General features: G+C 58.8%; 2 protein-coding genes across 3 annotated transcripts; both read left to right on the top strand.

Annotated features, from left to right (window-relative positions):
• Window positions 1-703: 703 nt before the first annotated feature.
• UAP1 (UDP-N-acetylglucosamine pyrophosphorylase 1) lies at window positions 704-7,925 on the top strand. Of its 2 annotated transcripts, XM_050977586.1 has the most exons (10): window positions 704-1,026; window positions 1,103-1,307; window positions 1,971-2,146; window positions 2,370-2,542; window positions 3,624-3,817; window positions 4,174-4,317; window positions 4,670-4,858; window positions 5,248-5,295; window positions 7,123-7,189; window positions 7,370-7,925. In XM_050977586.1, exons 1-10 carry the CDS (start codon window positions 705-707, stop codon window positions 7,460-7,462), a joined length of 1,611 nt encoding a protein of 536 aa, XP_050833543.1. In that variant the 5' UTR covers window position 704; the 3' UTR covers window positions 7,463-7,925. The 2 variants fall into 2 exon arrangements, with proteins under 2 accessions (XP_050833543.1, XP_050833544.1); XM_050977587.1 differs by lacking the exon at window positions 5,248-5,295.
• Window positions 7,926-9,899: 1,974 nt separating this feature from the next.
• Window positions 9,900-23,021, top strand: DDR2 (discoidin domain receptor tyrosine kinase 2). Its single transcript, XM_009099566.4, has 17 exons — window positions 9,900-10,026; window positions 13,501-13,601; window positions 15,383-15,485; window positions 15,606-15,837; window positions 15,921-16,068; window positions 16,200-16,305; window positions 16,671-16,854; window positions 16,925-17,168; window positions 17,281-17,343; window positions 17,461-17,591; window positions 18,075-18,282; window positions 18,775-18,998; window positions 19,115-19,251; window positions 19,618-19,809; window positions 19,937-20,165; window positions 20,687-20,836; window positions 21,583-23,021. Exons 1-17 carry the CDS (start codon window positions 9,908-9,910, stop codon window positions 21,718-21,720), a joined length of 2,709 nt encoding a protein of 902 aa, XP_009097814.2. The 5' UTR covers window positions 9,900-9,907; the 3' UTR covers window positions 21,721-23,021.
• The last annotated feature ends 14 nt before the right edge of the window (window positions 23,022-23,035 follow it).

Consider the following 23,035-nt stretch of genomic DNA (forward strand, 5'->3'; position numbering starts at 1 on the left):
CCTGGCGCTGGCCTGAGGGTTCCCAGAATGACGATGTCCGCAGGCGAACCGCCTGGTAACGCAGAACGTCCCCGGGGGAGCTGCGGCTTGCACAACGCCCGGGGCCGCTGGAGGCGGGAGCGAGTGAGCAGTTTTTTGGCTGCAGTCCGCTCTGACACCGCCCCGTCCCGGCACCGAGCCTGGCAGAGCTCCAGAGGTGTTTGGGGCAGGGTGGGGCTCCCGGGGGTGCCCCGTGCAGGGCCGGCAGCTGGACTCGATATCCCTGAGGGCCCCTTCCAGCTCAGCGCATCCTGACATTCTGGGATACCACGCGACCCCGATGACGGCAGGAGCGCTGGTGCGTGTGTCATCGCTGCTGACGCCCCGAGGCTCACGGGCCTGGCCGGGCTGACTTCTCCTCCGCAGAGACCTCGCCGGCACATTTTGGGCTGGATTTGGGGTTTTCCCCTCCCGTCTTACCGCCCCCGGGCCCCCCACGGCCGCGCGCTGACGTGGCGCGCATTGCCATGGCAGCCAGCGGCGCGCGCCCTCGCCGGCGCCGCAGCGGCCGCTCCGATTGGCGGAGTCACAGCGAGGGGGGCGGGCAGTCCCGCCCCTCCCCCGGCGCCCATTGGGCGTGCGGCGCGCACCAGGTGACACGGGGCCCGACCATTGGCCAGCGGGGAGCTATAAAGGGCGGCGGCGGCCCCGCGGCGGCAGGCGGGATGGAGGCAGCCGGGGCTCTGGGGCACGAGGTGGCGGAGCTGCGGGAGCTGCGGGAGCGGCTGGCGGCGGGCGGGCAGGACCATGTGCTGCGCTTCTGGCCCGAGCTGGACGGCGCGGCCCGCCGGGCGCTGGCGGCCGAGCTGTGCCGCATGGACGTGGCCGAGATCAACCGCTTCTTCCGCCGCGCCCGCGGGGACGGCGGCGGGGCGGCGGCGGCGGCGGCTGCAGCAGGGCTGGACGCGCGCATGGAGCCGGTGCCGCGGGACGTGCTGGGCAGCGCTTCCCGCGACCGCGGGTTGGTGCCGCGCTGGGAGAGCCGCGGTAGGTGCGCGGGGCGGCGGGGCTCGGCGCGGCGCGGAGCCGGCGCGGAGGGCCCCACGCGTGTCTGCTCCCCCAGGGCTGGCGGAGATCGCGGGGAGCCGCGTGGCCGCGCTGCTGCTGGCCGGCGGGCAGGGCACCCGCCTCGGCGTCCCTTACCCCAAGGGCATGTGCGACGTGGGGCTGCCCTCCCGCAAGACCCTCTTCCACCTCCAGGCCCAGCGCCTGCGGCGGCTGCAGCAGATGGCGGAGGAGCAGCACGGCACTCCCTGCCACATCCCCTGGTGAGCCCCGGCCTCAGGGGGACACGGCTCGTGGGGTGGTGTCGGTAGGGTCCGGCTGGCACTGGTGGATCGGGGTCCTGTAGATTGGCATAGCCTCTGAGTGTCAGCAGCCCGCGCTCCTCTGGGGTGGTGCAGTTCCCTTTGGCAGCCCGAGGCTAGCCTGGGGTGGTGCGGTTCCCCTGTGCAGCCCCTGGGTTGATGCGGAGCCCCTTGGCTGCCCAAGCCCCGCGGAATGGCATGGCCCCTCTTGGTGTCAATGCTTTGCAATGGGCATGGCCCCTTAGAGTGAGTGGTTCAAGGCTCAGGGTGGCACTGACAGGTCCCACGTTGTCAGACTCAGTCCCACGGCTCTTTGGGAAAGGTTTCCATGTCTCCGTGTAGGACAGCAGCCATGGGGGAGTGGGGAGATGAGCTCCTGAGGTGCATTGTAGACAAGGCAAGAGCTGGCCACTGCAGCACAGTGTTGTATGGTTTTGGAGATATGTGTTGCAAGGAAGGTTGAAAGCCTTCATTGGCTTGGCAAAATGGTGGGACCACAGCAGGTCAGATCCTCCTAAGTGTGGGGGGGGGAAGCATGTCCTGGGTGTTCCCCACATTTGGGATGAGGGGTGTGCGATCCTGCCTCTCCTCCCTGCCCATTGGGTGTCTTCAACTCTGCAACAGGTACATTATGACAAGTGGCCGCACTATGGAGTCCACCAAGGAGTTTTTCCAGAAACATCGGTATTTTGGCTTGAAGAAGGAGAATGTCATCTTCTTCCAGCAGGGCATGTTGCCTGCCCTGGGATTCGATGGGAAAATCCTACTGGAGGAGAAGGGCAAGATTGCTATGGCACCAGGTTGGTGGCCAGGGGTGAGACGTGGTGCTGAGGAACAGCTTTTGGAACTGCAGTCTTCACTGTGACTTGGCCCATGGCTGACTCAGGCTGGGAGGTGTCTGTGTCTGCCCTGGCAGGGAGGACTAGGGTGTGGTATGGCTGGGTTGATGACCCTCCACATCAGCCTGTGGGGAAGGAGGATGAGCATGGCTGGCTGACAGACAGTGGGGCGTTCCCTCTGCAGATGGCAACGGGGGCCTATACCGGGCGCTGGGCTCACATGGCATCATGGACGACATGGAGCGGAGGGGCGTGCACAGTGTCCATGTCTACTGTGTGGACAACATCCTGGTGAAGGTGGCTGACCCCAGGTTCATCGGGTTCTGCTTGGAGAAGGGAGCAGACTGTGGGGCCAAGGTATGGCTTTGGGAGGAGGCAGGCACTGCTTCTGCAGAGCTGGGTGGGGTCTGCTCTTTGCCTGGCTTCCCTGAGTTTGTACCCTTCATTTGCTGGATTGCCACAACCAGGAGGGATAGCTAAGTATCTGGAGCTTGCTGGCAAAGTAACACATGCTGCCACAGTCCTGCCTGCCCCTGGCATCCTGGAGGATGCCTGGCACTGCTCTTCTGCCTTGCACAGGAATATGGCACCAAGGAGGCCCCCTTGGGGTCAGGAGGCTGATTGGGAGCCCTGTGTAGCTGCCTGGCACACACCCAGATGCTGGTCAGCTCTTCTCTTGGTGTCTGTGGCTAGCACAGGCAGACAGGATCCTTCCCATAAGCTGCCAGCTGTCCCCGGCCAGACATCCTGGACACCAGACCAGGATGCAGCTGGCTGCAGCTGACACTGAACCCAGCTCCATGTCTTGCGGATAGAACATGGCACACTTAAAGATTGGCTTGACAGCCAAAGGTTTTGTTTGCATTTGGCTTCGCTCTGGCAAACAGGTGAAAGGACTTACTGGTCTTGCAGCTTTCAGAGGGTAAGCTGAGAAAGGGAAGGCAGTTTCTCCTCCTGGCCTGCATGAAAGAAAGAGGAAATAAACCTTAGCATGCAGAAAGGAGAAAGCCCTGCGTCCCTGCATGCAGCGGTGGGTAGGGATTTGCTGGGGTATGTCATAACCCAGATGGATGTGTGTGAGGTGCAAGGAGGAGAGGAAGGTCAGGGGGATGTCTCTGCTGAGCCAGCAGCCTTCTGGTTGTGAACAGCAAGCTGGCTAAAAATATCCGTGCCTACTGCCAGCTGCATGTTAGCTTGGTGCCAAATCCTGCTGTGCCCTCTGGGTATGTCTGACACCTGTCACCCAGCCTTGCCATCGCAGCCTCCTCTAATTCCCACTGCCAGAAGCACCTGGGAGGGGAGGGCTCCTGCATCCCCATCCCTGCACCATCCCATCAGAGGAAAAAGCCTTTCTAAACAGGGCCCGCTGTTTCCGAGGGAGTGTGTTGGAAGCGTGGGGCTTTGGGCGCCTTTCCCTGACAGTGCTTCCCTTGGGCAGGTGGTGGAGAAGACCAACCCCACGGAGCCGGTGGGCGTGGTGTGCCGGGTGGACGGTGTGTACCAGGTGGTGGAGTACAGCGAGATCTCCCTGGGCACTGCCCAGCAGCGCGGCCCCGACGGGCGGCTGCTCTTCAATGCGGGCAACATCGCCAATCACTACTTCACCACTGCCTTCCTGAAAGATGTGGTCAAGTAAGGGCCTGCTGGAGTGCCAGGACAGGAGTGCTGGCACTGAAGTGCTGCTACCAAGCAGAGCTGGCTGTGCCTTTCTTGCTGCTGGTTGAGCTCCAGGCATGCTGGGATGAGGCCCCTGCAGAGCTGGTCTGACCCCCACCTGTCTGCTTTTTTGAGATAAGCATTCTCTGGGCCATATCTGGATGCTGCTTCCAGAGTGCAGGCATGTGGGGCTGTCTCCTGGCTGCTGTGGGGATGAGCAGCCCATGCCTTGGGGCAGCCAGGGTAAAAGCAGGGCAGCCATCCTGCTGCAGCCATGTCTGAAATGGGGATGTGGCTTGGACAAGTGACATCTCTCTCTTGGCCTGTTGCAGCACTTACGAACCACAGCTGCAGCACCACGTGGCTGAGAAGAAGATCCCACATGTGGACATCTCTACAGGGCAGCTAGTCCAACCTGAGAAGCCAAATGGGATTAAGATGGAGAAGTTTGTCTTCGACATCTTCCAGTTTTCCAAGTATGTCCTTTGCTCTCCGTGGGGTCCAGGCTGGCTGCTGGCTCTCCCTGGGGAAGCTCTGAGAGCCTCTGGGGTTGTGTCAGGGTGTGCCCACCGGCGATGCCCCGGGATCAGGATAGGGTGGCAGCTGGAGGCATGGGTGTTGTATGCCTCTTGCCGGGCTGAGCCCTGCTCCTGTGCCAGAGGAACATCTGCTGACCCTACAGGCCAGGCCCTCCCCTCCCTCCTGCATGGCTGTGAAAACAGCCCGTGGGTGTGGGCTGGGGGAGGGCTGTGGGCCCAGCTCAGCCACCCTGGCAGGGGAAGCACCCACAGTTTCTAAACCTGACCGTCCCATGCTGTGTTCCCCCAGGAAGTTTGTGGTGTATGAAGTGCTGCGTGAGGATGAGTTCTCTCCCCTGAAGAATGCAGACAGCCAGAATGGCAAGGACAACCCCACCACAGCCCGACATGCCTTGATGTCCCTGCACCACTGCTGGGTTCTCAATGCAGGGGGGCACTTTGTGGATGAAAACGGCACACGCATCCCTGCCATCCCTCGGTGAGTTGCTTCTCCTGACACTCCTGCTCCTTTTTGGGTTGGGTATTAAGCACAAGACAATCCCAGCACTGATAACAGTGTCACAGAAGCAGCCAGATATGGGGTCCCCTCTCCTGGGTGATCTGTGGAACAGAGCTGGGTGTGAGCTGTGTGGTGACAACAGGAATTGAATCCTGCCAGCCTCCATTGCACAGCCAAGGTTGCATTTGCAGGAGGGAGGTGGCTCCCTAAAGACAGAGCCCGGCAACAGGTCCTTGCAGCAGCCAGGCCAGCATCGATGCATCCCTCAACCACAAGACCTCCCGCCGCCCTCCTTTGGGAACAATAGACCCCAGACTCGTTTTGCTCTGTTTTTCCCCCCTTGCTAACCCTTGTTTGTTCCCATATAGCCTCACAAACGGAAGGTCAGCTGCCAGCCCAGCAGATGTCAATGACAAGTAACTATCCATGTGCCAGGTGCCTGGTGGCGGGGCTGTGCTTAGGGACTAACGGGCTGCAGGCGGAGTGGCGTGCCAGGCTAACGGGGCGGGGGGCGCATGTGACCGCTGGGGCATGTCACCCCTGGCGACAGGGGGTGCTGCTTCTCATGGTGGCGAGGCAGGCAGCTCTGCTCCCTGCTGGGCTCCTTTCTGCGGGATCAATGGATGGGGCTCATGCTGTTCATACAGAGGCAGGATGGCAGCAGCCTGGTGCTGACTGCATGCAGCCCCCAAAGGGCACCCTGCAGGCAGGGTGCTGTTGGCAAACACCCTGGCATGTCCTTTGATGCCACTCCCCTGTTTGTCACAGCACGGCAGGGACTGGTCCTGGCCGGTCCCAGAGCTGGGGATTGCTGCCATCCCCTGATGTCCGCCAGGCGTCCAGGCAGAGCAAAACGGGATTAAAAACATGAAGCAAATGTCAGGCAGGCTTTGATGTAGCACATGTGAATCTGAGTACAGCAGCCAGCTGGGCTTCGTGTGACTCCAGCTCTTGAGTTTGGAAGATCCAGAGTGTGACACCAGGGAAAGCCCCTGGCTCAGTGCTTGAAAGTTTACGGGAATACACAGGGAAGTTTTAACTCTTCTGATATGTTCTGTAGGCACAGACATGATGGGGCTTGGAGCTGGTGAGTGTAAATGACTCACAGAGTAAGCAATCTTGTTCACTTCCCCTCTTTCAGAAGCTTTATCTTCAGGTACTTCCTGGTGTAGTACAGCTGTTTTATCTCTGTTGTAATTCCAGACTTCAGGTGTTTTCAGGCTTATGACTAAGCCATCACACTAGTCAATATGCAAGAGAAAAGCTGCACCTTGTCCCACATTTAGCCTTCATTAACAGTTAATATCAATTTTTTTTAAAACTACTATCTTGAATCTAACATTCAAGGTAAATACCAATGTGGGTTGGGATGGGTGAGTTTTATTTACTGACACCTGGGACAGGAGGGGGCTGAGTGAGTGTGTGGCAGAGGAAGGAGCTTTGACCTGGCATTCTGCCATGCCTGCCTGGCTGCTCTGGCCACTGGCTGGGGTGTTGTTGCCATGGCTGCTTGTTGGGTCCACAGAGCTGCACCCCCAGATTTACATGCTAACTGGATCCAGGGATCATCCAAGCATGTCCTACAAAGGCTGGTGGCAGCAGGAGCAGGGTCAGGGACTCCACACAGGCCCCTGCCCAGCAGTGCTGCTGCAGTGGGGAGCACTGGTGTGGTTCTGACATTTTGCTCACCAGCGCCATCTCGCAGGCAGAAGAGAGGAGCCAAGCTAGTTGATCTAACAGGCAAAGGCAGGAGGAGCAGACAGTGCTGCAGGGAGTGTTTCTGAGTGAGCAGAAGGGCTTACCCCGTGTCTTCAGGTTGTGCTTTAAGCAAGAGAGGGCTAAAAGCTAAAGACCTCTTGCTTTAAGGGAAGGTGCTCCGTGAGGGTATCTCACATCACCCCAGGGCTGCAGGAGGAGAAGGAGTGGGTGACTCATTTCCATGCAGCATCAAAAATAGCGGGGCTGGGGGCACAGGCACTGCTGTAGTTACACACGTGGAAAGGCATCATGAGAGCCCCATCTAAAGCTCTTTTCCCTTTCAGTTGCTGGTGGTATCTAAACTTTAGCTGGCACCTCTGTGGAGAGCACGCAAGGCTTAACTAACCCAGGGCAGCTCTGTGCTGGTGGGGCCTGTGTGGGCCCAGAGAGCCCCTGAGCCTCTGCCTGGCCCCGGCAGATGTGTCCCCATCTGTGTCCCCCCTGGGCTGTACCTGACTCTCCTGACAGTATATTTTTCTCTGCAGCTTGAAGGATGCAAACGACCTGCCAATCCAGTGTGAAATTTCTCCCCTTGTCTCCTATGGAGGAGAAGTGAGTACTGGCTCTGCAGAGCCCGGGGGCCCTTGGGGCCGGGCACACGTGTGAGGGTAACTCACTGGGGAGCTTTTTGGGGCAGTGCCCCCAGGCTGCCAGCACGGGAGGGGAGCAGAGGCAGCTCAGGAGGCAGGTGATGTGTGATGTGTTCCTAACGAGCCACTCTCATCCCCGCAGGGCCTGGAGAAGCTGGTGAAGGACCGAGAGTTCCGCACACCTCTGATCATTGACGAGGACGGGATCCACGAGCTGGTGAAGAATGGGGTGTAGCGGCAGCCTGGTGCCCAGGCAGGGCTGCCCATCCCACCAGGAACTGGGGCACACCAAGGTTGATAGCTGGGCCTTGCAGGGACTGCTCCTGTTTGCTCTGGCCCTGTGCAGAGGGGGATTTGACCCACTCAGTTCTTGGCATGTTTTATGCTTCTATTTATATTTTAATTTAAAAACCAAACACTACAGATTCCCCTGCCACAAAGCACAGCTGTGGTGCTGCCCTTTGCACTTCAGCCTGTGGGCATTTTTTTTAAACATGTGTATAGTAATAGGCATTGTACATGCAGAGAGGGGATTTTTATGATATGGGGCTGAGTTTAATCTAGAATTTTTATTTTTCTTAAATCTACATGACTTTTTTTTTTAATAGGGTCCTTGCCATTGCCCATGTCCTCCTTTTTAGTCATCCTTTGTATATTGCACAACTGGAAGCACCCAATTAAACTCTGAGTTACTCGTGTTTGTCTTCTGGTGGAGTTTGAGTGACAATGACTTTGCACCAAGAGGCTCATGGAATAGAGAGCCAGCTGCATCATGCCAAGTGCTCTGTTCAGTGCAGGAGGGGTGGCTGTCTGGGGTGGCTGCAGACAGGGCCTCTAGCCTGCAGTGCTCATTTGGGTTGTTCCTGGAGGAAGCAGAGAGTTGTAGCCTCTTTTATATTTCTGCAAACACTGGCAAGCCTTGAGCAGGTAGGAACAGGCAGGTGTGTGGTACTGCTGGAGTGCTCAGGGTGAAATCACCCTGGCACTGAGCCCTCCATGTGCCCTCTGCTTTTCCTGGAGGGGCTCTGGCTCCTGCATGAGTCCACTGCCGAGGAGCATGTGTCCTGATTGCCTGGGGCAGAGCAGCTATGCTGCCTCCACTCCTGTTTGGGAAGAAGGATGTAGAGCTTGGCCAGCTCCTCTCCTGATCTTGATGTGGCCACAGCCTCTCACTGCCCTGTGGCTGCCTGGGGAGGAATTTTCCCTTGTAGGCCTGGGAATGGGATCCAAACCACTCCCTCTGGGGCAGTCACTATGTGCCCTCCCAGGTGCAAAGGTGGCTGCTGGGCATCCCAGGCTCAGCCAAGCCAAGCACTTGGTTCCCCAGGCACTGTGCCTGGGCCACCAGGGCAGCGTGGGGTGTCTGGGCTGGTGCCGTCTCCTCCTGGCTCACCACAGGCTGGCTGGGCTGTGCAAGGCCGAGCCTTTGGCTTTTGGGCTTTGCAGACCACCACCTTTGCATTAGGTCCTGGGACAGAGTGCCAGGGCTGCTGCCAAGTTATTTGAGCAGCACTTCCAGGTAGCAGGAGGGGAGTGGAGCAGAGCTGGCTGGTGTTTGTGCCACTGTGCACGTAGGACAGCCTGTGCTTCTCCTTGCCAGCTGATCTGGGGCAGCACATGGGGCACTGCTCAGACCTGCTCCCTGCCAGCCTGGGGGAAGCTGTGCCCTGCCTCTGTTGCCCTGGGCAGTGCCGGCTCAGCTGGTGCTACAGCCCCTCTCTGGTGGCAGTGACAAGGATCACCAGTGTCTGCTGGGAACGGTGCGTGGCTTCCCCTGCCTGTGATTTATTTGGTTTGTCTGGAGACTTCATGCTGCCAAAGAAGTTTTAGGAGCAAGGCTACAGCCCTGGGGCTTTGGGGTGTCTTGTTGGGCAAGAAAGCTTTTTAGGGAGTTGGTGGCCTGCTGCCAGGGGTCCTATTTCCTTCCCATAATATGAGCATGGAATTCAACACAGCCAAAACAGTCTAAAAATTTTTTTGAAAAAGTTCTTTTTCAAATTGTGGTTTTTGATGTTGCACAAAAATTAATATAAGCCCATTATTATTATTATTATTAGTAGTAGTAGTAGTATTTTCTCCCTGCCTCGTTGCGTAGCTGGTGGCCACTGTGCCAGGCCAGTGCCTGGAAATGATGTCAAGCCACCAGCTCTGCGTGGAGCTTGGGGAGCTGGAGCCCCGAGCCCGTGCCCTGAGCCAGGCTGGTCCTTTGGCTGCTGTCCTGGCCACGTGTGCCCGTGCAGGAGTCCCAAATCATTCCCCCAGGGGCCCGGAGAGGGGCAGCCCATGTGGGACCCTCTGGGCCAGCTCTGGAGTCTTGCGGAGTGTCCCCATCACCCACATTTTGGGGGTGTCCTACCCAGCCCCCGGGTGCAGGAGGAGGGTCCTGGACGTGTGTGCCATGCCACAGCCGCGGGGCAGGCACTAGAACGTGAAACGTTGCCTATTGCTTTAAGTTCCCTTGCTGGCCACGGGGACTTTTTAATTTTTTTCTCTCGCGCTATGAATGGGTTTTGCTGTAAATTATAGCTCTGCGCACATTCCCTCGGGCCGAGGAAAATAACCTCTGCCGAAACGCCAGCCCGGATCGCTGACTGGCTCCCCTTCTCCGCTCCCTAATTGAAACCAAATGTGCGAGATGTAGGATTGTGGGATTTCTGGCCGGCTCCCAGGAATCCGCAGAATGCGAGCGAGCTCCCAGAGACATCTTGCATCAGCCTGGGGAAGTTCGCTCCTCACCTGGCTCCCCCGGCCCGGGCGAGGGGCGCGGAGCCCGCCCGTCCTCCGCCCTGCCGCACTCGGGTGAGTCCCTCTGGGTCCCTCTGGGCCGTGTAGGGGTGTGTGACCCTCCTGGCCTGGCTCTGTGGGGGGACAGGGCTCAGGCGTGCTCGGCGGCGAGCCCAGGCTCAGGGGCAGGGATGTATCTCTGCCCGGAAAGGGTCTGGGGCAGCAGCAGGGTGTTGTCCTCACTCGGGGAGGGGGGAGTGACAGCTGGCCCCTTTTTGCCAGCTGACCCCACAGTGCCAGCGGTGCCCCCCGTGCCTCGTGCCAGACCGGCGTTTCCTGGTGTCCCTCCTCAGCTCCCGCCTGTGTGTCTGTTGGCAGAGCTGGCGGCAGTGCTGGTCAGCCAGGGAGGCCCTGCTGTCCCCAGGGTCCCCTAGCCAGGCACCAGGTCACACTGGGAAGGGGAGCACAAGGCCACTGCCCTGGTGTTCGTGAGCATCGTGCCCCCGTGCTGGTGCTGGGAGCCCACTCGTGGCTGCCAGCCCTGGGTGGCGTTGGGGCAGTGCTGCGGAGCCCTGCTGGCGGCGGGCTAGGGCAGGGAGCTTCTGGCTGCCAGGAACACTCGCAGGATGCAGCACCCGCAGGACGGTGTCCCCGGGCCCCCAGCCATGCTCCTGGCAGGTCTCGCCAGGGCAGCTGGAGCCATGGGGACCTGCTGGCTGCTCCTCGCACCCCGGACAGCTGCGATGCCCCGGTCTGAGCCAGCGAGCCCATGGCTGGGGAGGCGCTTGCTGCTGCAGGAAATGGGGTTGCATCCAGCCCAGAAAAAGTCTAAAATGGCATTTTTTGGAAGGAAGGAGGACTACAGGTCCCGGCATGCTGCACTGTGCTCCCGCCAAGGCTGCCGGCAGCACAGCATGCTGGGGGCTGTAGTGCCAGCTGGGGCACAGATCCTGAACCCCCTTATCCAAACATCCTTGGGCCGGGCTCACAGCGAGCCTGCCATCACTCAGGGACATTCCCTGAGTGGCCTTTACCTGTCTCACCCAGCAGGACGGCAGCCCCAGCCCCGTGTGAGGACTGAGGCTCTGCAACAGGAGCCCTAGAAGTCCTTGCAGACTTGTGTCCAGGACCTGGTGTGCACGAGGGGTGCAGGCTGCTGCCATCTAGCCCTCTCCCCATGCATGATGCATCCTCCTGATGAGGCAAAGGTAGCAGTGACCACCTGGGAAGCAAGCTGGAGACCTCGCCCAGCTGGGGACCTCACTTGGAACGGGCTGACAGCAAGAAGGACCATGGCTCGGGTGGGGGCTGACTCTTAACAAAAGCAAATGTAGTTTTCCTCCCGGTTATTTCCCTTGGTTATTTCAGTGGAATAAGGAAGGAGGGAAATAAGAAGGGAAAACAACAAAGGGAAACTCAAAGCCCAGGCGATGCCAGGGAGGAGCTCCAGAAACTGTCTACACTAAAACTTTCCAGTGACTGAAAAATTTCAGCAAACATTTTCAGTCAAAGCATTGCAAAGCCATCTCTTTTGCAGGGCTGGTGGCACAAAACTGATTTCCAGCTGGGCTGCCAGTACTGCCCCTGTGCTTGACCGTGTGTCCCTTAGCCCTCAGCCTTGTGGTCTGAGTCACTGTCCCCACACTGTCCCCCAGCCCCATACCCCTGAGGAGCAATGGCACTTCCCAGTGGCTACATGGGGAAGATTTCCCTATACTAGGCTACATGTAAATGGATTCCCTGCAGGACATTACAACATGTGGTATCCTGATGCTTAAAGAGTTTACTCAGCCTGAAAGAATAGTGGGGGAAAATATCCCTGGATATTTTTTTGGAATGCAGAAGGAAATTAAGATTTTAGTGTTGGTGGGGAACTGGCCATCATCAAATGCAGGAGCCTCTTGCATGTGCCTCTGGGCAATGCAGCTGAAATTCCCAGTTACAGCTGAGTTAGTTGCAACTAGATACAACTAGTTTCCCAGCTGGGAATGGGCGGTGGGGAAAAGCAACCGCATATGTGCTTTTTGGAAAAGAAATAAATAAAAAAGGAAAATTAGAAAGAAGGGGGGGAGATCATCCCAAATGCAGGTGTTTACTTGTACCTCCTGAAGAGATTGTGGTGCTTGGCAGAGTCCCCCAGGAATGCTGTGGGGTGCAGATAGCTCCTCGCAGAGTGCAAGTGGCAGCTCCTGGGGTTTTGTTCTCCCCTTGGGTGCTGGTGTGGCCACAAGAAGCCCCGCTCTTGCTGCTGCTGAGCCAAGCCCCAGCTGTGGCAGAGCCCAGGGCCATATCCAGCACCTCCCAGCTGCCTCTGTGGGAGGTGGGCAGCTGGTTTGGGTGTGTTTAGCCTTTCTCTCAGTGGTGGGGACAAGGCCGTGGGGTGATGCAGGGACACAACCAGGCATTCACCTGCAGCATCAGTGGTGTTGGGCTGCTTTAAGGATGTGCCAGCCATGACAGACATCCCTGGTGCAGTGAACTTGGCTGGGATTTACCCCAGCAGCCAGGCCCCGTTTGGCCAGGAGCTCTAGTCCCTTTATCCCCCAGGTTGGAAGGTTGCTCTCTCAAAGGTTAATGTGCATTTAAACTAGATTAAAACAGCCTTTTTAAATAGAAAGAGAACTGATTGCATCTGGTGCTAGTGTGAAAGTGTTCTCTTGTCAGATAAGGGTGTCTCAGGGAGCCTGGGGCAGGGCTGGTGACTTTTAGGGGTGTCCCTGGTGCCCCCGGCATGGTGTCCAGAGGTGTGTGGGCACAGTAGGAGCTGTTCCTGCCCTGGGGGCTCCTGGCAGCTGAGGGCTGCCCAGGGCCAAGGCAACTGTGGTGACAGCCCTGACACAAGGGCAGGCATGTCCTGGGGATGTGCCCTTGTCCCCTCTGAGGAGGGGCCCCAACAGCACCAGACCTTTTTCTCCCCATGCTGTGGACCAAGCCCCATTCCCAGGACCCTCAGGTCCCCTCCAGCCTCATCCAATGCTCCCCTCGAGGTAGAGGGTGCAAGCTGGCTCCCACGCCCTCTGTCACACTTTTCTGTGTCACACGAGGCCCTGACATCCACTCTGCCATGTGGAGCTATCCCAGTAAATATCCTGTAAATCTCGGGTGATTATCTGCTCTCCTCTCAAAGCCAACAGGCAAGAAACCGCTCTGGCACCCTGCTATTTTTGTCTGATGTGATGGCATTGTGCAACTTCTTCTTTCAAAGGCAGCCAAGGGTGGGCGGCCACCAGAGCCTTTGTGCCCTGCATGCCCTGCGGTGGAGGCAGCCAGTGCTGGCCCCAGGCAGAGCCCAGGGAACTTCCCGTGGGTCCTGTGGCCATTCCATGTGGATGTGGCACACCATGGCTCCCAGGGATGTGGTCTGGGATCCCTGTGACCACCACCACAGATCTGAGCTTGGGGCTCTGTTCCTCCTCCAAGACTGAGGTGGGGACACGGAGTCTGGTGCAGGAGAAGTGCTCCCATCCTCAGCTGGCTGCCCCAAGCAGGCTGGTGTTTGCCCCCTCCTCGGCTGCCTCAGCGTGATGAGCCCTGGTTCTGTCTCCACAGGACTGCCAACATGTCAGCCACCCCCAGACTGGCCCTGCTGCCACTCCTGCCACTGCTGCTGCTGCACATGCCGCATGCTGCCAGAGCCCAGGTCAACCCCGGTAAGTCAGACAGGGACCAGGTGGCTGCAGGTGCCGTAATTTCATTTCCCTGGTCTTTGCTCCTGCCAGATGGCCAAGTTTGGACTTGCATCGTCTGCATCATCTCTGGGATTTTTTCAACTCTGGGAGCAGTCTGTGATGGCCCCCAAGCCTGCCCCTGCCTGGTCACTCTCCTGTCCTGCACCTCACTTGGGCACCTGCAGTGACTTCAGCCTGCCACAGGTGCTGTCTGGCCCCTGGCAGCTGGCAGGGTGCTGGATATGGCAAAGCACTTCAGCCCTTGGCTCTGAGTGGGGCCCTTGCCCAGGGGGGCTCACTGAGGCTGGAGGCTGCCAGGTGCCAAGCTGTTGTTTTCTCTGCTGGTCTGTGCCTTCTCTGCTGGTTTTGCAGCAAACCAAGGCTGGCTTTGGTGAAGTGGCTTGACTGGGTGCCTGGCTTCTGCTCAGAAACCACAACACTGCTGCCGGCTGGCAGCATGAGTGTGTTTAGATGGTTGTTCCTACAGGGCTCAGCCCCATCCTGTGCTGCAGGCATGGACAGAGCCCAGGGTTTCCCCAGGGAGTCCCTTTAACAAGTCCCTTGAAAGGCTTCCTCCATCTGTGGGAGGAGTTAACCTGGGTCTTCCCTGAAGGTTGCACAGTGCTTATTTAAGGAGGTAGTCCTGTTTCTCCTGCAGACATCAGATGGCTGGCAGAATTGGATTTGCCCGGCCAGGATTGTTATTACCAAGACAAAAACACAGGGCTGGCTCCGTGTTTGGCAAGAATTAAATGGGAATGCAGTGGGAGCTGTGCTCTGCAGAGCATCACGAGTGTGAGAGCAGGAGACGAGAAGAGATGCTCCCACTGTGCCAAAGCTCACGATAAAGATGCACTCATCCCTCTGCCTGATGCAGGATATGGTCCCTGTGTGTGGCGTCCCGGGGATGGTGACACAATGGGATGTGGGTTCTTTGTGGGTGCAGTGCCAGGTGAGCCAAGGGCTGTGGGGCAGGAGGTGGCCCAGGCACAGTGCCCTGCCCAGTCCTTGCCCCCTCGGTGCGTGTGTTTGCTCGGGGTGCTGTGTGGCGGGGCCACGGTGGGCTGGAGCCAGCAGCCAGATGGTAAACACGGCCAAACAAGCCGCCCTTTCAGCAGTGCTCTTGGCAGCCAGGCGTGAAAAAATAACTCCTGTGAAGCAGTGAGGATGCGGTGCTGAGGGAGTCGGCTGCCACTCGGGGGTGCAGCCCGCCTGCCACCCTGGGTACTTTTCCACTTGCAGCCCAGCCAGGAGCAGGGCTGGTGGTGGGAGCTGAGGGGTCACCAGGGTGGATGAGTGCCTGTCTGTGTCACTTGTTCCCCCAGGCAGGGACAGGGAACAGTGGGACAGCACAGCACAGTGCTGCTGGTGAAGTTTCTGGGCAAGTGGTCTCTGGAGTGAGCCCTCTGGAGCATGGGGACAGCAGTGCCAGCTCACAGGCTCTGCACCACAGCCAAGATCCTTGCCAGCAAGGCTGAAGAGATCCCAGGGGACAGGGCCCAGTGCGCCCGTCAGCCCTTGGAGCCACCTCCCCTTCTTCCCACTCCACTTGGAGCTGGGCTGGCATCCGCTTCTGGCCAGAGGCTTCACTTGCTCAGGAAGGTGCCTGCTTTGGCAGGACTGTCCCCTCCTTGCTTCGTCCTCTCTCTGTGAGCCAGAGGGATGGAGAGTGCTGCCCTGGGGCACAGTGGATGTGCCCCAGCCCAGGCCACTTCCACGGAGGGATTGCCTCCTGCCTCAGTGCCCTGCCGGTGTCGTTGCAGCGGTGTGTCGGTACCCCTTGGGAATGTCGGGTGGGCACATCCCTGACGAGGACATCTCAGCCTCCAGCCACTGGTCTGACTCCACAGCCGCCAAGTACGGACGGTGAGTGTGGGCACCCTCCTGCAATAGCCACAGCAGGGTCTGGGCTGGCATGGAGGGAGAAGGGGGACACGGGACTGGCCTCTGACACATGCAAACAGCTCCTCCACTCTGGGATTGCAGGCTGGACTCAGAGGAAGGCGATGGAGCCTGGTGCCCCAAGACCCCAGTGGAACCAAATGACCTGAAGGAGTTCCTGCAGATTGACCTGCAAGCCTTGCACTTCATCACACTGGTGGGCACTCAGGGGCGCCACGCCAAGGGCCACGGCAATGAGTTTGCCCCCATGTATAAAATCAACTACAGCCGGGATGGCACCCGCTGGATCTCTTGGAGGAACCGGCACGGGAAGCAGGTGAGGAGATGGGTCAGGGCTGCATTGGATGGTGGCTGAGGAGGCTCCTCCTGCCCATCCCCACCACGCTTCTCTCTCTCCAGGTGCTGGATGGAAATACCAACACCTACGACATCGTCCTCAAGGACCTGGAGCCGCCCCTCATCGCCCGCTTTGTCCGCTTCATCCCCGTCACCGACCACTCCATGAACATCTGCCTGCGTGTGGAGCTGTACGGCTGCGCCTGGCTGGGTGCGTGGTGCGGTCCCCTGCCTGTCCCATGTCCCCAGTGCCCATACTGGGGTGCTGGCCAGTGGGGGCTGTCTGTCCTGCTGCACCAGGATTGGCGGGGTGTCCATGCACTCACCCTTCCCTCCCTGCAGATGGGCTGGTGTCTTACAACGCGCCGGTCGGGCAGCAGCTCATCCTTCCTGGGGGCACCATCATCTACCTGAATGACTCAGTGTACGATGGGGCCTTTGGGTACAGGTGAGGATTGGGTGCCATGCTGGGTAGCAGGCGAGGGGTATGTTTTTTCCCTGCATTTTCAGGCTGATCCTCAGCAGAGCAAATGCTTGCGGTGTCCTTGAGGTGGGGGACATGGCCAGCCTGGGAAGGCTGCACATCATGAGGGGGTCAGTGTGATGGGGGAAATAGCTCCAGCCTTTCCCTTGGATTTGCTCTCACTGCACCACATGTTCAGCGCCCCACAGCCTTTTCCAGAGAGAACATCAGGAACAAAATCCCCCCCTGAGTGTCCTGGGGCCCGTGAGGAGCTGCCAGGAGGTGCTGGGTGGTGCAGGTTTGTGAGGCTGGCAAGAGTCACATTCCTTCTGTCCCTTTGCCCATGCCAGCATGACAGAGGGCCTGGGCCAGCTGACGGATGGGGTGTCAGGGCTGGACGACTTCACACAGACCCATGAGTACCACGTCTGGCCAGGCTACGACTACGTGGGCTGGCGCAACGAGAGCACAGCAGGTGGCTATGTGGAGATCACCTTTGAGTTCGACCGCATCAGGAACTTCACCGCCATGAAGGTCCTCACCCCCCCCGCCCTGTCACCCTCCCTGTGCCCCTCGGTGGCCATGCTGACAGGCTGCCCCACAGGTCCACTGCAACAACATGTTCGCCAAAGGTGTGAAGATCTTCAAGGAGGTGCAGTGCTACTTCCGCGCCGACGCCAGCGAGTGGGAGCCCGGCGCCGTCTCCTCGGTGCTGGTGCTGGATGATGTGAACCCCAGCGCCCGTTTTGTCACCGTGCCTCTGCTCCACCGCATGGCCAGTGCCATCAAGTGCCAGTACTACTTCGCCGACACCTGGATGATGTTCAGTGAGATCACCTTCCAGTCAGGTACCCGTCGCCACAAGCCCCGTGGGGACCAGGCTCTTCTGGGTGGGAGGCTCAAGGAGGTGGTGGGGCTGTGGGCCATCCACACCCCCACCCTGATGTTCTCCCTGGCCAGATGCAGCCATGTACAACAACTCAGTGCCCCCCGCCGAGGCACCCATAGTCCCCACCACTTACGGTAAGCAATGTCACCCTGTGCTGGGTGGGCACTGTGCCACATCCCACGCAGGAAAGGGGCAGGGGGTCCCCCCAGTCTCCACTGTGACTGGCCCTCTCTGTCCCCTTCTCCCGCTAGACCCCACACTCAAGGTAGACGACAGCAACACGCGCATCCTTATCGGGTGCCTGGTGGCCATCATCTTCATCCTGGTGGCCATCATTGTCATCATACTGTGGCGGCAGTTCTGGCAGAAGATGCTGGAGAAGGTGGGCAAGGGTGGTGTGGCTGGTGAGGTGCCTTGTGGTGGTGGGGTCATTCTGGGCAGGTTCTTCTGGAAGCTCACCACGGAGAAAAGAGACTCCATGCAAGGGCTGATGCTCCCTTCCCCTCCTCAGAAAGGCTTTTCACCCATCTCCCAAGGAAGGGGACTTAGCTGAGCAGGGTGGTGACTTTGGAGCTTGCCTGTTTGTCCATCCCTCTGTTCTGAAGCTGATCTGGGGAACAGGAGCCTGGGTGTGTAGGGTTCTCACTGCAGCCACCACTTAAACAAGGTCACTCACAGAACTGATGAAGCCAAACCCTTTTCCATAGATGTAGACAAGAGAAGGGGGGAACATGAGGACAAACTCAGGCAGGGGTTGCAACCTAGGGACCAAGCACTAGAGGGGAGGTTTGGGCACATCCCTGGTACCATCCTGCCCGTGCTGTGGGGAACCCCACCTCTCTCCTCCCTTGCCCCGCTGTCACAGGCATCACGGAGGATGCTGGATGATGAAATGACCGTCAGCCTCTCCCTGCCCAGTGAATCCAGCATGTTCAACCACAACCACTCCTCCTCCCCCAGCGAGCAGGAGTCCTGCTCCACCTATGACCGCATCTTCCCCCTGGGACCTGACTACCAGGAGCCATCCCGGCTGATCCGCAAACTGCCCGAGTTCACCACGGGGGAGGACACAGGTGAGAGCCAGGACACCCTGCATGCTCACAACCATCTCACAGGTGACAGCCAGGACATCATTCACTGAGCCTGCTGCAGCCCCCTCTCTCCAGCCCCAGCTTTTGGCCACTCTCCAAACATTTTGTCACAGAGGGGAGAGGTCACACAAGTCCCCATGCATCCCACGTGAAGGTCTCACAAAGCCTGTGACTGAGAGCCATCAGCAACATCCACTGCCAGACTAAGCTGTGTAGCTTAGTGTCCCACTATCATCCTTGGGATGCTCTGGCATCTCTTCCTCAATGATCTGGAGGTCAGACATCGATCTCTGCTCCTCTGGTGCTCAGGGCTTGGTTGGTGTTTGCCGTTGGTGGGGAAGCAGTGGAGCAGCCTGCGGTGCAGGCAGCCCTGTGGGGGCTCTGGGGCAGAAGGGGCAGTGTGAGCAGCACCAGGGAGCAGAGGGTGCAGGGCAGGACACCCATGGCAGGGCTGGCCCCGCTGTGTCCCCCTAGGCTGCAGCAGCCCCACCAAGCCATCCCAGGCCAGCGTCCCCGAGGGAGTCCCACACTACGCCGAGGCCGACATTGTGAACCTGCAGGGTGTGACAGGCAGCAACACCTACTCAGTGCCAGCCCTCACCATGGACCTGCTCGCTGGCAAGGATGTGGCCGTTGAGGAGTTCCCCAGGAAGCTGCTTACCTTCAAGGAGAAGCTGGGGGAAGGCCAGTTTGGGGAGGTGAGTGGGAACTGGGCCGGTTCCAAGCAGGGCTCAGGCAAAGCTCTTCCCAGCTCACAGGGGCTGTGGAAGGCTGTCAGTCAGCAATGTAATGGCTGCCCCTTGCTCTCCCCCAGGTTCACCTCTGTGAAGTGGAGGGGATGGAGAAGTTCACAGGGAAAGACTTTGCCCTAGAGGGCCTGGATGGCAGCTCTGACTGCCCCATGCTGGTGGCTGTGAAGATGCTGAGGGCAGATGCCAACAAGAATGCCAGGTAGGGGCTGAGGGGGGCACACACACCAGCACTGCCCACGTGCAGAGCCTCACCAGGAGAGCTGGATGCTTGGGAAGCATTCCCTTTCTCCATCAGCTCAGTGCAGCTGCAAGGACCACACACCTGAGCTCTCTGGGGATGCTGGGCTGTCACACGTCAGGGTCCTTGGTCCTAACCAGCTCCCCAGTGCCTGCCTACCTGCGGAGCCCACCCTGCAGCTCATCTTCTTCTCCAGTCCCAGGGGAAGGGGTGCATAGGTCCCTCAGGAGGTTTGGGTGGGCGGGTGGCACTCTTGGCCAGTCTGTGCTCACCTCTGTGCCCCTCTGGGTCTGTCTATCCCATCCGTGTGGTTTGTGTTCCGGAAAGGAATGATTTTCTGAAGGAAATCAAGATCATGTCGCGGCTGAAGGACCCCAACATCATTCGGCTGCTGGCGGTGTGCATCACAGATGACCCCCTGTGCATGATCACCGAGTACATGGAGAATGGGGACCTCAACCAGTTCCTGTCCCGCCAGCAGGCAGGCGGCCCCGCTGCTGTCCACGCACCCACCGTCAGGTAGGGCTGCCTGGGAGAGCAGGGGCAGGCAGTGCTGCTTGCTCCTGGGACACCCTGTCTGGAGCTGTGCACCTTCTGGCTGTTGTCCTTCCTTCCATCTGCTCATTCGTCCCGTGTGCCCCGACAGTGACCTGCGGTTCATGGCCACCCAGATCGCCTCGGGCATGAAGTACCTCTCGTCCCTCAACTTTGTGCACCGGGACCTGGCCACGCGCAACTGCCTGGTGGGGAAGCACTACACCATCAAGATCGCCGACTTTGGGATGAGCAGGAACCTCTACAGTGGGGACTACTACCGCATCCAGGGCCGGGCGGTGCTCCCCATCCGCTGGATGTCCTGGGAGAGCATCCTGCTGGTACATGGCACCGGGGCTTCTCTGACGGACACTGATGTGGCTCTGGGGATGCTCACTACCCCGTTTCCTTGGGCTGGGGGGTGCAGGAGGGATGGTGAGGTCTCTGCTCACTGCAGCCCAGATTTGGGGTGAAGCATGGGGGAAGCGGGGGTGGTGGCAGCTTTTCGAGGCAGACTGGGGGGACTGTGGTGATTTTTGATGTCCCAGTGCAGGGCATCCTTTAAACGGGATGCTTGGCATTTTATCCTGGTCATGGTCAGGCCTGGAAAAGGGAGTAGTGTTGGTTTTTACCTTTGCCAGGAGTTGGGTCCTTGGCAAGTCCCAGAGTAGTTGCTGCCAGCCAGACCTGGAGCTTACCAGGCTCTGGCCCCAGGCAGAAGGCAGGTCTGTGGGGCCAAGCACCTCTCTGGGACCAGACCTGGATGCTGAAGCATCCAGAACGAGGTTTTGATCCCCAAGCACCTAGAGCTTCTGGGGCAGGATGGGGTAAAGCCCATGCCTGACCATGCTCTGCTTGCCAGGGCAAGTTCACAACGGCCAGTGACGTGTGGGCGTTTGGAGTGACGCTGTGGGAGACCTTCACGCTGTGCCGGGAGCAGCCCTACTCCCACATGTCTGACGAGCAGGTCATCGAGAACACTGGCGAGTTCTTCCGGGACCAGGGCCGGCAGGTAGGGAGGGGATGGGATGGATGGGGCAAGAGGACTAGGGGTACATCTAGGACTTGAGGGGCCTGAGGAGAGACTTTAAGGTGACCAGATAGGGAGCTTGGCTGTGAGGCAGCTATGGGAAAGGAACTCCTCCAGGAAGGAATCCTGGTGAGGGGCCAATCATGGCAAACGCTGCACTTTACGCAGCCCAAGGCACTGCTTGCTCACTGACCCCATGTCCTGGTTTAGGGCAAATTTGGGAGGAAACCTCCAAAAGGGGCCCCTCCAGAAAGCAAACCCACATAGCCTCTCCCAAAGCAAAAGCAAAGCAGAAGTAAGTGCAAGAGCAAAGCAAAAAGCCAAGCAAAAAGCAAAAGCAGCACTATGTACTACCCTGTCTCTGTGTCCTGCCAGCTGTGGGGAAGCAGGCTGATAACAAAACAAAACATTTGCTCTTCAGAGCCAGTCTTGAAGGCACAGAACATAATATCCAGCATAAACAGAACACGTGAATGGGGATAAAAGCATCATAACGTCACCCTAGGATACCCCACCACAGCTTTTAGGGGGACAGAGGCAGGTGTCCACAGCTGCTTCACTGTGCCATCTGGGGGTCATCTTGCCCTTGGGAACATGGCAGCACAGCCACCACCCGGGGCCATGGAGAGATGGGGCCCCCTGAGATACGGGGCTCTCCAGGAGCAGTTAGCACATTAGTTTCTGTGGCAGTAATTCTCTCTTTGCCATTTCTGCCTTTTGTTTTGCAGACCTACCTTCCCCAGCCCATGCTATGCCCCAACTCAGTCTATAAGCTAATGCTCAGCTGCTGGAGACGGGACACTAAAGACCGTCCCTCCTTCCAGGACATCCATCGTCTTCTCCAGGACTCAGCCAGTGAAGAATGACCCTTGGCTCTTGCCATCTTGGTCCCATCCTTCCCTATGCCCAGAGGAGCCCCAGATGCAAACTGAAGCCACTTCACTCGGACTTAGCCATAAACCCTGAGCCGCTGCTCCTGTTCTCATTGTGCAGTGAGGCCTCAGAGGAGACCCCCTAAGGACAGCAAAGCCCTACGGCGTGGGACGGCCAACCTCCCTGTTCCCCGCAGACCTGAGCCTGGCAGCAGCTCAGGGAGGGTTATTTATTGGTGCAGCCTGTTCCTGGTGACAGGGACCTGGACAGAGCGGCTTCTCTTGCCTGGCTGAAGGGGATGAACTTCAGCTGGACTTTCTCCATGAGGAAGCTCAGCCCACACACATGGCAGGTGCCTGGGGAAGGGATGTGTGCAGGTGTGTGCCCACTGGAGCAGGGACAGACTGGCAGCCATCACCTGCTTCAGGAGGATCTGGGAGCTGCTCCGGGTCTCAATGGGCTGTGCAATTGCGGGGTGAAAACAAAGATTTTGCAGACATTCGGGGCTTCGGACATGCCACATGGAGAGGCAGGAAGTGCCCTCCCTGCTGGCCAGCCCTAGCTGCACATGGAGAGGACTGGGGGCGCTCCTGGCACCTTACCCAGCTGCTGGAGTGTGCAGCCAGGAAGGAGCGAGCATCCTGGGCCGAGGGGACATCCCCTCACCAACCACAGCCACTCCAGGGCAGCTTAACTGCCCAAGAAATGCATTTTGGATGTCCCACGGGTGATGCAGCTGGCAGCAGGATCCCAGCACCTTTTAGTTCTATGGGGAACTCCAGGTTCTGCTCCCCCAGAGTTAACCTATATCTTCATCTGCCAGGAGAAGAATGCATATAGCAGAGTTTCATTGGCAGCTGCCTGCTGCCCATGCCTGCAACAACCCCACGGGCATGGAGCAGGGTGCTCCAGCTCTCCCTGGCTCACAGTCTAGGCTTACAGTCCACCTGAAGCACCCAAGCTGGGCTCTGCCACCCTGAGTATCCCACAGCATTCTAACACCTGTCTGTGCTCCTGAAGCTGCCAGCATCCTGAGCAAACTAGGCAGGTGCCAAAGCCATGTGCCCTGGCAGGTGACCCGCCAGGCCCCAAACTTGGACCTTCCTGTGGTTATGCAGGAGGAACTGTGGACTTGGAAGGTCCGTGGAGCCCTCCACACTTTTGTACGCACTAGCTCAGCACCAGCAGGCGCGCGGGGCACAGTTCCCAGTATCCTGTGGCTAAGGCATGTGTATATTCAGTAGACGCACCTATGTGTAGGGGCCAACCCGCTGAAGAGACACTCGGTATGTGATCTGGCTGCATGGT

Source organism: Serinus canaria, chromosome 8, assembly GCF_022539315.1.
Source record: "Serinus canaria isolate serCan28SL12 chromosome 8, serCan2020, whole genome shotgun sequence".
NCBI lineage: Eukaryota > Metazoa > Chordata > Aves > Passeriformes > Fringillidae > Serinus > Serinus canaria.